The 16007-nt window shown below is 40.3% G+C and overlaps 1 protein-coding gene across 1 annotated transcript in view; it reads right to left on the minus strand.

The window, feature by feature from the left end:
- AGBL4 (AGBL carboxypeptidase 4) overlaps positions 1 to 16007 on the minus strand; it is a 692884-nt gene that overhangs the window by 199249 nt on the left and 477628 nt on the right. The window contains exon 6 of the mRNA XM_087820636.1: positions 14007 to 14046. Coding sequence (XP_087676762.1) covers positions 14007 to 14046 — 40 coding nt within the window. The remainder of the gene's footprint in view (positions 1 to 14006; positions 14047 to 16007) is intronic.

Below are 16007 nucleotides of genomic sequence, written 5' to 3' on the forward strand. Positions count from 1 at the left end.
GGCCCTTTTCTCATTCAGTTTTTTGTTTTTTTTTAAATAATATCTCTGCAAACTCTGGATGAGTCTGCACCTGTGACTGGGAAGGCAGCTGAGAAGGCAAAAGTCCATTGGATACTGAGTCGGAAAACCTGGGTTCAAGTTCTGACTTTTCCAACTGTAAGCTTTTGTGAACTTAGGCAAATCTTTCCACTTCTACAAGATGAAGATGCCACTTCATAGGGTTGTTTTGTCGTTTAAACAAAGTATTAGATGCAAAGTCATCTTGACATGGTAGTGTCCTGTATCAGCGCCAATGGTGGTGGTCACTGCTCTTGCTACTGTTACCCTCTCCAGTGAAGAGAGCGGTTAGGCTGCCCCTCCTCTGGACCTTCAGGGAAGAAGGAAAGTCAAGGAATCTGGAGTAGAAAAGCTGAGAGAGAACCAGGGCAGAGGGCTTAGTGGGAACCACATGAGTGTGCTCCCGAGACAGCCCCTGTTGGTTAACTCCAGGGAACAGAACCTGGGCAGACGCCAGAGCGTGGGAGGGAGTTAGTCACCAGATCCTGGTCTCTAGGAGTGTAGCGAAGTGATGTAAGAGGCTTCCTAGTGCACTGTCCAAAGCTGGAGCTGAGCCCACCTCACAAACTGATTCAGTGACACTTGATATGGAATAAGCAAGTTTTGTTTCCCCTAAACGCAGCTGAAAACCACCGATACTCTTCATCATTGCAAATAAAAGCTCTTCTCTAACAAGCCAGTCTCCTGTATGATCTTTACCAGAAAGGAAACCTTCTGAAGGACACCCAGTCAGGCATCCAGGAATAGAACTCAGATGAGCTGGGCTGATTCCTCATAGTTTTCCAGTTTCTGTTAAGAAGTGTATCAGGCTTATAAGACAACAATTAAGGAAACTGCACTGCAGGTGCCAAACACATGTCCTATTGGCATTTCATAAGCCGGGGCTCGGTTAGTGGGAAAACGTAACAGATTTCTGTAGTGACCATCCTCAAAGGACTCTGCATAACAACACGAGCATTTCCAAGGTTCTGGTGTGTGCCAGATACATTATCTCATCTAATACAACAATCCCATAAGGTCGATGATATTAACCCCATTTTAGCGATGAGACAGCTGAAGATGTGAGAGGTTGTATTTTGCCCCAAATTATATAAAGAGTAAATGGTAGAACTGAGATTTGAACCCTGGTCTAGGTAGTCTCAAAATTTCTGCTACATGCTGCCTAGAATTTCTTTCTGTTTCCTTTCTTTCTTTCCCTTTTCTTTTTATTTTTGTCTCTCTCTTTTTTTGTTGTTATAGAGGCACTTTATTTTTCTGTCCCAATAGTGCTGAGTAAGCACTGGTCATGGCAGGTCAGTAAATCTTGTTAAGAGAAAATTCCCTCATTCCTCAAGTCTAGCCTCATCACTCTGATGATGTTTTAGACCAGGGACTTGCCACTGTGTCCTTAGAATTTAGGAAATTCAAGTACTTTCCTTGCCTCAACTCAGTGGCTGCCAACCCACTTACCCGGAATGCAAAGGGCTGGATATAAACTGAGAACTGGATATTGGGGCCCACAACCTTCTTTTCCTAAATGAGAGACCTTACATTTCTTAGTCCAGTGAGCCAAAAATACTTCTCACATTCATGATCAAAGCAAAGGCCCTTACATTTAGGTCTGTGTTAGGACAGAAAGACACAGATGGACAAATGCAGCTATTTATTTATGAAAGAGTAGCTGGCAATTCTCAGTACTTTTCTCAAAAAACCCTGTGAATCTCGAAAAGTGATGCCATTACTCGTATATCTTGGGAGTAAGGGGAGAATCCTTGAAGGAATGAAAAAAGTTAAGTGTGTCTAAAGGGAACCAAAGACACAGTACAAATGCTCCTTGACTTAGAATGGGGTTAAGACTTGATGAATCCATCATAAGTTGAAAATATCGTAAGTCTAAATACATTTAATACATCTAATCTACCAAATATGATAGCTTAGCCTATCCTACCTTACACATGTTTAGAACACAATATCCAAAACGTGCTGGCAACACAGTAAACTATAGAGTACCAGTTGTTTACGCTCGTGATTGAGTGCCTGGCAGGGAGCTGTGGTACCATGTATTGCTACCCCAGGAAAAAAATCGAAATTTAAAGTACAGTTTCTATTAAATGTGTATCACTTCTACAGTATTATAAAGTTCAACATTTCCAAGTTGAACCATCATGAATCAGGGACTGTGTGTATTGATAATCATCAGTATTAGCACTTTGATAGCCAACCTCCAAGATGGCCCCTATATGATTCTCACTCCCTGGTATTCATGTCCATGTATACTCTCCTCCCACAGTGAATAGGCTGATTTGTGTAGCTATGACACAAAAAACATTATAGCTTCTACCTTGCTCTCTCTTGGATTAGTCACTCTGAAGGAAGTTAGCTGCCATGTTGTCAGAATACTCAAGGAGCCCCATAGAAAATTCTATGTATCAAGGAACTGAGGCCTCCTGCCAAAAGCCAACACCAACGTGCCACCCATGTTAGTAAGTCATCTTGAAAGATGATCTTACAATCCCACGCAAGCCTTCAGATCAGCACAGCCTTGGCTGGGATCTTAACTGCAGCTCGTGAGAGATCCTGAGCTAAAACCATCCAGCTAAGCTGCTACTAGGTTCCTGACCCACACAAACTGTGAGAAAATAAACGTTATTGTTGTTTGAAACGGCTAAGGTTTGGGGCAATTTGTCATGAAACAATGGAATCACAATAATAACTATTTAAAGTCTACTGTGGGTCATGCACTTTACTATGCTAGCCCCTTTACATATATCATATCTAATCTTCACAAAATTCTAAAAAGTATTGCTATCATTTTGATCTCACAGATGGCAAAATGGAAGTAAGGCCCAGAAAAGCTTACAGACTTCCCCAAGGTCAAGCTCTAAGTAGAAGAGGTAGGATTTGAACACATAATGTATGTATTGTGTACTACAAATTCCTTGCTCTTCCACCTATACCCTGCCTGCTGCACACATGCACAACAGATAAATAACTAAATGGTAAATACATGAATAAAAAGTGTATAGAGCATATTCCTGCTCCTGTGTTCATTTGGAGCAGATTAAGGTGCTTCTTACAATGAACACTTATACATCAACAAATTGGATAACCTAGAAAAAATAGATAAATTCCTGGAAATATACAACCTGCTCAGAATAAATTAGGAAGAAATAGAAAATCTGAACAGACCCGCCTTCAATAGCCCTGGCCACTGATGTGGCTCTAGCTTTAACCAGGAAGGCCCTCCTTGGGTCCAAGCCCCCACCTGATGATGACACCTGTCACTGCCCAGGTATTCTAGCCATGGAGCCCCTGCTGGATCTAGCCTTGTGGATAGAAGTGCTTCAGCATCACAGATCAATGTTCGTTCTGTTCTCAGACCCTATAATTCACATAGTTGCTTTAGCTTGACCACTGAGATAGTCATTACAAAACTTGTGATTTGGGGCTATTTTCAGGTAATGCCAGTCCCCAGTTAATCCCCCCATTTCATGTATGACATTTATAACTTAACTCTCAGCCAATCAGTACAGTTTTCCCTAGTCAGGGATACTTGTTCAAAGATGAGGTCATGACCCAATCACAGAAGCAGCAGCAATGGAGATTCTGTTGGGACTTCTGTGTGAGGGTCTCTTGTTTTTTTCTTACAGGACTAGGATTCAGAGGATGTAAATTCTGCCATCTTAAGGCCACATGTGGCCTGGGAATGGAGTTAATGTTGAGCAAGTTGAGTTAAGAGGAGAAAAAACAGACCAGGTCCATGACTCCTACATCCAGATGCACAGAAAAGCAGATTTATTTCTGGATTACCTATTTACATGAACCAGTGAATTAACTATTTTTGCTTAAGCTAATTTAGGTTGTGATTAAAGACCCCTACTTATATAGTTCCTATGCCTTAAATTTACCTTTCATGCTTGAATTCCAGTTCCTCTTGGCCTAGGGCCTGCACTCCATCTGATGGCCAACGTCTTGCCAGCTCCTTCCTGACCTGACCTCCCTCATGCTGATCAGCTATGGTGCTCTTGGGCACCACATCTCCAATATCCCTTTCCACAGCTCAACCCACCCATCTGGATGTTCCAAAAGGGGACCCTTGACCCCTTCCCATTGTCTTCCTCACCTGAGTCCTGGGATATGGCATCCTATATAGATTTCCCAGGAAAAACATCCTAGGAACATACTATTCACGTTGTCTCCTGGGGACCTTGAGAACAAACATGTTTCTCTTTCCCTTTATTTGTTTCTCAGATTCTGGAACTTGTTTACATAGATTTAATACATTTTCTCAGTCACGCCCCATGCTGTTGTTTTTCACTGTTGACATGAGATGAAGGTTGGAGGATGGAGATGGGAGTGTAAATTGATACAATCTTTCTGGAAAATGAGCTGGCAACAAGACTCAATAATTCCTTAAAAATATTAATGCTCTTTGGCCCAGTAATTCCACTTTAAAAATACTGAACATAGAAAAAAAAAAACTTATGCAAAAGAAGTGAAAAGCTTTTTCCACAAATAATTTTATGGTAGAGCTATTTATAAGAGAAAAACATCTGGAAATAGCGCAAATGCACAACAATAGGGCATATATTTTTATAAACCAGGCTACATATAAAAGATGAAAGATACTAGAACTTTCAAAAATAAGTGTGCCTTTAAAATGCTCATAAAATGCTCATGGATATTGTAAGTCCATCCCTAGTAATCTATTTTAAGACATTAACTTACAATGTAGACAAAAAAATATATACAAAGGTTGATAAATTATTCATTAGGTGAAGAAACTATAATCAAATTAAGTATCCAACATTATTGGCATGGGAAAATATTTCTGTTGTAATATTAAGTGAAAAATCAGAATAAAATTTTATATGTATATAATCTAAGCTATGTAAAACAAAATTATACATGCATAAAAAAAAACAAAGAAGTAAGTGTCTTAAAATATTAAACAGTGATTGCCTCTGGGAGATTACTGGTATTTTCATCTTTATAACTTCTCTGTGCTTTTCAAAATTTGCACCATGGGCATGTGCAATTTTTTAATAGAGAAAGTTATTATAAAAAGATGGTGTGTAAACTACATAGCAACACGAAGATTGTTTATGAAATAATGTTAAGTGAAAAAAGATGTATATAAAAGCTTACTGTGATTGGAATTATGTAAATATGTTTCTGCATATAGACAAGAACTGAAAAGGGAAACACATAAATAGAATTAGGTTTTGTGTTGTGCTAAGGCTGTGGGATTAGGAGTAATTTATTTTTCTTCTCTAAATATCTCTCTAAAGTTATTTTAATGATGTGTGTGTGTTTTCTGAATCATTCTCTCAGTGCACATCCACTGGGCTGTTAGCTTTCTGGCTATGAGGCCAGGAGTCCTCTGACTTGGCTTCACTCCTGGTCCTGGCCACTCTGGTCTAGCTCCACAGGCGGGTTTGCTCCAAAATTGGCCATGAGGCAGGTAATAATGGGTAGTTTGGCCTTTCTTGTTCCTTTTGTCTCCAGAGGGACTAAATTTACACCTTGAGGGACTTTAATTGGAGACAAAGCCTAGAATTGTCATGCAATGGCCAGCAGTCTCAGTCTACCACCATTTAACATAATTATTATTTTAACAAAGCTAAGAGGAGATGAAAAAAACAACAACACAACTTTGTGGATATTTTCAATCAGAAACAAATCTAGCTGCAATTTTTTTTGAGGTTTCTATAATATCTTAGGATATCAAATGTCTCTTCAGGACATAACCTCGTTGGTGGAAAAGTTCCAGTGACTATGCTATCTTTGACATTCAGGCTTTCTGTATCCCCAGCAAAGTGGGCCAGCGTGAATTCTGTCTGAGAAAGGAGACTCCATATATTTATATGGAGCAGTGGAAAAGACAAAGGGTTTAGAATTAGACAGATATAGATTTAAACCCTGACTCAGTCACTTATTAACAGTGGGCAGTTCACCTAGTCACGCGGCACCTTCTTCTCATCTGCGAAGCAGTAAGGATGATACGTATTATGGGACAGCAGGGCGGATTATGTGAGAAGCATGTGTAAAGCACTCGACATGTCTTTGGCGCTAACTGCCAGTATTAGGTGCTTCCTAAATGCTGACCTTTCAGTGGACACCATCAAAAAGCTATGAAAAGTTCACAAGGGTGCCAAGATAGTTCAATGGAGAAAGAACAGTCTTTTCAACAGACTGTGCTGGGGTAACTGGGCAGCTATATTTAAAAGAGGTAGTTTGGACTCCTACCTCATGTCACATAAAAAAATTAACCTCATAGGAGCACATCTTTGTCACCTGGGGTAGGGCAATGTTTTCTTAGCTATGATGCCAAAAGTACAAGCAACAAAAGAAAAAAACAGATAAGTTGAACTTCATCAACATTAAGAACTTTTTTGCTTCAGAGGGCATTGAGTAAGTGAAAAGACAACCCACAGAAAGGAAAAAACGTTTGCAAATCATATATTTGATAAAAGACCTTATACTCAGATTATACATTTTGAAACTCTTACATTTCAACAATAAAAAGCTAAATATCACCTGATTAAAAATGGGTAATGAGGAATAATCTGACTAAATATTTCTCCAAAGAAGATATACAAATGGTCAATAAGCACATGAAAATATGTTCAGCATCACGAGTTATTAGGGAAATGCGAATCAAAACCATAATGAGAGACTACTTTATATACATTAGGATTGTTATGATCAAAAGACAGATAATAGCAAGTGTCAGAGAGGATGTGGAGAGACTGAAAGCACTCCAAACAGCTGCTGAGAATGCAAAATGGTACAGCTACTATGGAAAACAGTTTGGCAATTTCTCAAAATGTTGATCCTAATATTTACCATATGAACCAACAATTCTATTCTTGGTTTATACCCAAGAGGATTAAAAACATATGTTCATCCAAAAACTTGTACACAAATGTCCATAGCAGCATTCTTCATAATAGCCCCCAAATGGAAACAACCAAAATGTCTAATAGATAAATGAATAAACAAATTATGATACAGCCATACAATGGAATATTTATTCAGGAGTGAAAAGGAATGAAGTACTGATAAATGCTATAATGTGGACGAATCTTGAAAACATGATGCTAAATTTAAAAAGACAATCATGAAAGACCACATATTGTACAATTCCATCTCTGTAATGTCCAGCACAGGCAAATCCACAGAGACAGACAGTAGATTGGCCACGGTGAGAACACGAGGGAGGCAGATGGGGAGAACGTCCACTGCCGACCCCTGCACATCTCTCCCGAGGGCTTGCTCTGGCCACTGGGACCTGCCACGTCCACACGCGGAGCAGATCGGATGTGCCGGGGGATTACCGCTCCCCCGTCAACCCCACTCCTCCGCCCCCCAGGGGAATAGCTCTGACACGCATTTCCCACACTGCCTCAGGCCTCCCAGTTTGCCGAAGCCCCTCTGCCACCTGCGGAAGCTTGCTTGCTAACAAATCTTCCTTGGCTTTCTTCCTTTTGCTGTATCACCTCCCCAGCCCTACCGAGGTCTCTGGGATCACCTCCCAAATAAACTATTTGCATGGAATCTTCTTAAGGTCTGCTTGGTAGGGAACCCAAACCAAGACACCCAGCAGTATTTCGACAGGAGGTGTTCAGCCAGCCTGGTGCCACAGTGGCGATGCTGCAGAGCAGGCTGATGCCAATGCAGGGGGCTGTGCGCCCAAAGTGAAAACAAACCTTTGTGCATCGAGCCCCTGTCATTTCGATGTCATTGCTTCTTCAGTGTAACTTAGCCTAGTGGACTATGTATATTTTGTCACTAATTCTCATTCTAGGAATTGTTCCCAAATAAATATTTAGAGATGCACACAAAAATCTCTACATAAAAATGTTCTTCGTGGTGTTATTTATAATTAAATAATTGGGGACGAGTTACTGTACAATAGGGGAGTTAAGATATAATAGAATACTTTTCAGCTACATAAAATTCCCTCTTAGAGATTATTGGATGACATTGAAAAATGTTCACACTATATTCCAATAAAACAGTTTATGTAGCATCATTCTAACTTTATTTTGAAAATTACATATATTTGTATATACATGTGCAGAAAATAACAGTTTCTCTTCTCAGTCTGGTGGTCAGGGTTTTACTTAGATAGAAAATAAAACTTCCTCATACTGCGTCCTTTCCTTGACTAGGTTATAAGAGAATAAAATTTCCAAAAAGTAAGGAAGAAACTATAGCTGGACTTCTGGGTCAAATGACTACAGGAGTTCATGCTCCTATAAGCCTACTCATTTCCATCAAATAGTAATATTGAATAATATATAAAAATGAAATAAAATAGTTGGGCTCCACTGTGAAAGAGATATCTGCAGGGCGCTGAAATGTACAGAAATGTACAAGGATGAATGACCCTGCGGCTACTGGCCTGCTAAGAGCTGGATGCAGAATCAAGCAGTAGCAGCCGAAGCTTGCTTCCTCCCATGTTACCCTGTGGAATAACAGACTAAAAGTGCTCCACGGAGGTGAGGATCAGAGGGTGGGGCTTCCCTGTCATGAGAGGGACCTAGAGGGAAAATAAGATGTTGCAGAACTTTCTGGGAGATGGCTCCTGTGCATTACAGGCCTAGAGAGGTGAGGAACATAGAGGCAGGAACCAGAGCAGTGCTAAACTGTTCTGCTGACTTTTTGGTCACTAGCTCTGCCATATCCCCAATATTTACCAGGCCCTACACTGAAGATGCGGGTTGAAGCAACTGCAAAAACAACCACATAGGCAAATGAGAGCATAGTGGGAGGTTAGGGGGGTCAGGGATGGGGAGAGAGAAAAACAGAAAACTTCCTCCTCAAAGTGATTTTATAAATTAAAATTTCAAAACACATAAAGAAATAGAGTGCTAATAATGATACTAAACACAAATCAACAATTACAACCTGAATTCACTTCAGATGAAGCTTATATGGGACAGAAAAAGACTTAAAAATATGCATACTGAGGATGTTCAAAGAAACAACGAAGACATTAAAAGAGAATAAGAAATTATGAAACAGAGCAGGCAGAAATAAAACAAGAATAGGCAGATAGAAACAAAATTAGAAATCTTTGAGAAATTTATATAGTTATTAAAATATTGAAAAAGACAGAAAAATTTTAGATTAGACATGGTCAAAAGTGAATTTATGAACACAAGTTACTTTTGGGGAGCTCAGAACCAGTGCAGTAAGATAAAATGATAAAAAAAATTTATAAAAGTATCAGTTAAGAATCAAGCCACATGAGAGAATCCAACAGTCGTCTAATAAAAATTCTTGAAGAAGAGAATCAGGGGAATGGGGGAAAGCAATATTTGAAGAGATAATTTTTCAGTAATTTCTCAGAAATAAAGACAGATTCTCAGGTGGAAAGTATATCCACAGTACCAAGCAGGGTGAATAATAAATTCATACCTAGATACATCAAAGTGGAAAAGTGGAACGTTAAGATTTTTAAAAATCTTGAAACCTACCCAAAAAAAGATGTTACCAAAAACAATTAAATGATGGTAGACTTCTCATCAGCAATTATAATGTCAGAAAACAATGAAAAAAATCTCAAAGTACAAAGGAAAATCCTCAGGGCAGCCAAATTATCATTCCAGAGGGAAGTCAAAATAAGGACATACACATATTAAAAGGGTTGCCCATGGATTCTCACTAAATTCGGTATTAAAGGACTCACTTTAGTAAGGGAACATCAGATAATCTTGGGGTACAATAAATAGAAGAACACAAAAATTTATAAACGGTGTAAGAAAAGTCAATTAGTTAATGATGTGATAATAATAATAATATGCATTGGTTTTAATTTTTGCAAACGTTTAACTTAAAAGTCTAAACATTAACAACTAGGTGTTGGCAGGGCATGTTCAATAGGCTTTTGTGGCTGAAAGGATAGAAATTTTGGATAACTGTGGACTTTGTAATAAAATATATAGTCAAGTATATATTCCAGGATAACCAGTTAAGATTAGAAATAAAATATACAGCATCCAAATCTACAGATGGGGTAAAAAAAAAGAAAAAGGCGGGTGGTATATAAAACAATTGAATAAAAGGAAAAGCAACAGAAAAAATAAAGAAAATGAATATAAACAGAAAGCACAAATACGGTGGTAGAACTATGTCCAAATATATCAGTAATTATAATAAATATAAATAGATTAAATTCACCTGTCACAATATAGGGATTATCATATATATATATATATATATTTTAAAGAAGACAACTGTGCTTTCAAAAGATAACCATAAAAGGTAAAGGGGGAAGGATATCTCCCTACCAAGTATAAAGACAATATTAAAACTAAGATGTATTATAAATATGATGACAATGTAGAGTCAATGCAGAGTAGGAGTGGTAGACCAGTGAAATAGTACAGAGAGCTCAGAAACAGATGCTGTGTGTAGGAAAACTGATAGATGACAGATATGTGATTGCTGATAAGTGAGAGAAAGGATCGACTAGTTTGTATGGTGCTGAGACAATGGGTTATTCATATGTAAATAATTAAATACCTATGTCATATTATACACAAATATAACAAATATAATAAATATGACAAAGATCAGTCCTAAATAGGATCAAGATCCAAGTGTTACACAAAATTTGACAATTCTTAGAAGTAGATACAGGAGAATACATACCAGGTAACTACATAGGGAAGAATTTCTTAAGTAAGAAACAAAAGCAAGCACATAAAGCAAGAGAATGATACACTTTGTTACATTAAAAAATAAAATAAAAACTTCCATATACCAAAATATATCATAAATCAAGTAAAAAAACCATAAGCCACAACCTGGGAGAGAATATTTGGAATGCATATAAGTGACAAAGTATTGAGATTCAGAATAATAAGGAACTACAAATAAATAAAAATTTTAAAAACCCGAATTATAAAAAGATATGAAAAGCCAATTCACAGAAGAACAAACCAACATGGCCAATAAATGTATGGAAAGGTACTCAATCCCACCAGTAATCAGGGAAACACATATAAAAGCAATGATACCGTTTCACATTTTTCATGATGACTAGTAAAAATTTATGCCTGACAATTCCATGTTTCAGAGTCAGAGAAATGGAAACTCTCATACTTTGTTGCTGGAAGTGTAAATTTGTTTAACTGCTTTAGAAAACAACAGGCCATTATGTAGTAAATTTGAAAATGCATATACTCAGTAATTCCTCTCCTAGCTATATGCCCTAGAGAAATTCTCATGCTTATGCACAAAAGGAGATGCACAAAAAATGTTCTTAGTAGCATTGTTTGCAATTGCAAAATAACTGGAAGTATCCTAAATTATGGTCAATAAAATGGAGAAATAAATTGTGATTTAATCATTTGTGGAATACTATATAGCAGTTAAAATGAACGAGCCAAGAGCTCCATGTATCTATATGAATCATTATAACATAATGAGTAGAAAAATATTCACAGAATAACTTTTATAGTGTGACACCATTTGTAGGAATTTGAAAGCAACACCAGTTATATATTGGGATACATAAGTATGAAGACACAATGAACTCATTAGAATGGTTACCTATAGGGTGAGGGGAGAGATGGGATCAGGTATTCGTAGAGAAAAGTCTCAACCAGATTTACAAATTTTTAAAAACAGGAGACCTTTGGCATAAATGGCACACATTGATATGATAAAGTCAACATGTTCAGGGAGAGGGGCAGTCAACAGCTCTTCATTATATCTCTACTCTTTTCTGAATATATGAAATTATTCACCATAAACCAAATAAGAGTTTAAAGAAGATAACACAAATTGATAAGGCTTCCAAATCCCCCACCAGCAATTTCAAAGACTCCGTCTACGAGGAGTGGCAGCAGCAGACTGCAGTTCTGTGTTGAGGAACTGGAAGGGGTGCGGACAAGCTAGCACTCCCCCTGGCAGCCCCAGAGAGGGAGGACGCCCACTGCTAGCTGCTGCATCTCCTGGAAAGGTGTGGGATAGGGATGGCTTCAAAGTAAGAGACAGCTAATAACAACAGAGGAAAGTGCTCCTTGCATGGGACAGAGTTGTCTGGATACTACGAGGTCTAACGGTGCTTCCAAACCCTTCCAAGTCATGGCGCACAGGGATCGTGTCTGCCTGGCACGCTGGAGGAGGGCCTATCTTGGGCACTCCAGCTACCGCAGGTCCTACTTGTGCCTCTGAGAGCTGCGTGGAGCCATAGGTCACGGGTGTATATCCCACAATATCACACAAGGGTAGCCTACGTACAGTGGACAGTGTGCCATAAGAAACACATTATTTTCTCACCTAAAAGTAGAGGAAATTATAGACTATTCTAAACTCGGGCAGCACTTAGGGTTTTGTAATTCCACAGCTGCCTAAAGGCGTGCACTGAAAGTCATAATGCTTTTGCTTGAATTTGTGCACTAACAGGAAGAGGCGGAGCTAGCACAAAAGAAATGCAGTTAACAGAGTCTGAATGTTTTCTTGTAAAGCAACTGCAGACAAATCAAGAACCCGCTACAACTCATACCCTGGCATCATATCAGGGTGTGTCTGAATAAGAGTGGGATGCGGAAGCAGGAGACCTGGGTCAATGTATGCAAAGAACAGGACTGAGAGTAACCAAACAGGACAGAATAGGTAGTCTCTCACCAGCCCCTCGCTGGGAGGAACTGGTAGGTCACACTATTGACTGAGCCACTCTAGTTACATTAACTTATGATTTGGAATTTCTATATATGTAATCATATATATGTTAAAACATAGCTCATTCTATGGGATAGATTAAACATTATTCAAATTAATTCATCTTTGTTCTTCTAAAGTCCCAAGTTCAAGAAGCTCTATCTGGTGGAAATATAGTAAGGTCTCGTGAACTGGTGGATCCAACTGACACTTGCAGTCACTGTCATATGTTAGTTGCAGAGACTGGATAGATAGCTAGCCTTTGTGCTAGGATAGTGCCCGCAGAGGGCAATTTCTGCGTCTCCTGGGAAGTGGGCCAACCCTGGGACAGGGTGTAACTGCTTGATGGAGGGCAGGAATGCCATGGAACAGGCCTATTGGTTACTAAAATTTTGACATACCTCCATTTTTATTGGTAATTAGCTACTCTTAGAGCTCCCCAACCCTGCCATATGACCACTCTGCAACACTAGCTCCTCTCCCAGGGTCCCATCTCCCCAGAATCCAGTAACAGAAGTGGAAAGCCTAACACAGCAGGGGGCCACCGGGGCTGTTAAATACTTGGATTATCACCAATGAATGAAGATGAATTACCACACCTACCCTTGAATGTTCCCACCATCATCTCCTTGGATCTCAAGAGAGAACAGCTTTTCTTGTTGGCCAGTTTTGCCTCAAGTTCTCAAACTAAACTAAAATATCTTTCTGACAAAACTAAACAGTTCCACCTCTCTCTAGGCTGGGTGCCAGGCTTAGGGGAAAGAAAGGGCCTTTTAATCCCATGGCCACAGCTTTGTTGGAGAACTTGACCTTTCTCTCTGAAGGTGAGAGACAAGAGTCATCCTGCCCCTCAGCACAGAGGCCAAACCTGGTCACTTTCCAGACTAGTCCTTCTTCATGAGCCAACCTCCTTTTATCCCGTGCCACCTACCAGGCAGCTTCCCCAGTCCCCATGGTTTTAAAACTTATTTCTCAGGAGACCAGGATGCTTCCCTGACGCTTGAGTTGAAGTGATTTGGTGAGAACCTGACCCTGGAATATGCAGCCACATCAGAACATCAGCCCTGCCATCTGCAGAGTCAAGTGGAGGCAGCAAGAGCTGGGAGGGAGAAAAGGCACAGCCTGAGGGGCAGAGGATGGGGGGAGATGGGTCGTTCATGGCGCAAAAGAGTTCTGCTGTCCACTCGGGGAGCCAGGGAAGGAAGGCAGGAATTGCATTTGGACAGACAACCAGGCATCGCTCCGGGAGATAAGGGAAAAGCCAAAGCTTAATGGCCACAGCTACTCACCGGGGCTGGTTATTGTCAGGAGGTCAAGCTGCCGCTGTTGCTGCAAAAGAAAACACATTGTGAGAGCACTGATTTGGGCCAGAGACCAATCTTTGCTTAGCAGGTCGGGGTGGACATGAAAGGGGTGTTCAGACACCAGAGCAGGGTACACTGTGGATAAACAGGTGCTCACTCAAGATTCTACAGAGACACAAAGGGAATGGATGGCTTTTTTGCTTGTCCTTGGGTGGTCAGAGCCGAGCGGGTCTTAGAGGTCTTCCAGTCACACCTATATTGTACTTAGGGAGAAGCCGTGGGTTCATTCACCTTATCTAAGGTGGCCTTAGATTTTTCTTTGCTCACACTGTGCACCGGTTGAGTGTCTGACATCCTGATAATTCTCTTTGCCGTGGGTCCTTAAGTCAGTGTCACCCTCCTGATATGGCTTTCTAACCAGGACATTCCTGGACTGTTCTCGCTGTTGAATTTGCTCAGCAGTGCTATGACAGTTTCCATTACTGATGCTCGAACTAGTCCTTCTCCAACTGAATCCTCACCCCTATGTACCACACAACATTCAGAGGATGTTGAATAGGGCTCGCTAGGCCATATGGGTGAGGCCACATGTGTTTGGAGGCAACTAGCCCTGGGTACCCCGAGGGCTGAGGGGATCAGCATTTCAGGAGGGTTGCCCCTGTGACAGCACACTTGTGGGAAGCTCTGTTCTGGACTGGATGCTATAGGAACCCGAGGATGGAAAAGCGGGCCTTGTGATCCCGGCTGGGGCAGCAGTGAGCAGCTCTCTTAAAGCCTTAAGCCAGGGTTCCTTAAGCCTTAGCCGACCTCTTTCTTTTTTCTACACTTGATTTTCCAGAAATAGTACTAAAAATCTGTATTTTTTTTTTAAAAAGGGGGTCCAAACAAGCTCCACTTTGAGAACCATTGCTATAGGCTACACACCGCAGGAGCTTCTGATGACCTGGCACTTAATCTAATAGGCTCTTTGCCATATTTCACCCTCTCTGCATTTCCCTCCGTATCTCTCTCCAGGAATGGCTTCCTGAAATTCTGTTTGAGCAGAAGGGGAAGGCAACGACATTTTCTGAGTAGCAACTATAGACCAAGCACAGCACCAGAACACTTTGATGTTTCTTTTTTATTAAAGAAATATGTTTTAATTGATATTTTATAGAGAGAGGAAGGGAGAGGAATAGAAAGAGAGAAATGCTGAGGAAGGCCTGGTGAGGGGGCGAAGGGGGAAAGGCTGGGCAGAGGGGGGTAAAGGGAGGGAAAATGGGGGACATCTGTAATACTGTCAACAACAAAAAGAAAAAAAGAAACATCCATGAGAGAGAAACATCAGCCAGCTGCCTCCTGTATGCCCCCTACTGGGGATCAAGCCCACAACTTGGGCATGTGCCCTGACCTCTTGGTTCATGGGTTGATGCTCAACCACTGAGCCACACCAGCCAGACATGTCATTTCTTTTTATACTTTTGGCAATCCTACAGGGTTGGTATGTACAGAGGAGGGACATGAGGTTCAGAGAGGAGAAATGATCTGTCCAAGACCAAAGCTTCATTAAATGGCAGGGCCAGAATTAGAATTCAGTCTGTCTAATCCTGGCTTGAAAGACCAAAATATAACAATGCACACAAATCATGACGATGCCTGGTATTTCATAGGTGCTCAATAAAAAGAAATGTTTAGTATTGGTGCTGTTATTATTGTATGCCATGTGACCCTTGGTTTATATAAACTGCCCCTTCCCTTTTCATAGAATTATGGATGCTCAGAACTGAAAGGTCATTGGGTATGACCTGTTACCAGGACAGGAGTCCCTTCTGCAGTGTCCCCACTAGCTGTACAAGCTGCTTCTGTTTCATCCCTTTTCTTGTTGGGAGACTCACTACTTAGTATCAGTCAGGTAGCTCTACTGTGAGCAGGGCTGAAACTTGCTTTCTTATGACACTGTCACTCTTTCCAGCTGCCTCAGCCCATGACACAGTTTGGACAGATGAA

This window comes from Miniopterus natalensis, chromosome 9, assembly GCF_054644295.1.
Source record: "Miniopterus natalensis isolate mMinNat1 chromosome 9, mMinNat1.hap1, whole genome shotgun sequence".
Taxonomy (NCBI): domain Eukaryota; kingdom Metazoa; phylum Chordata; class Mammalia; order Chiroptera; family Miniopteridae; genus Miniopterus; species Miniopterus natalensis.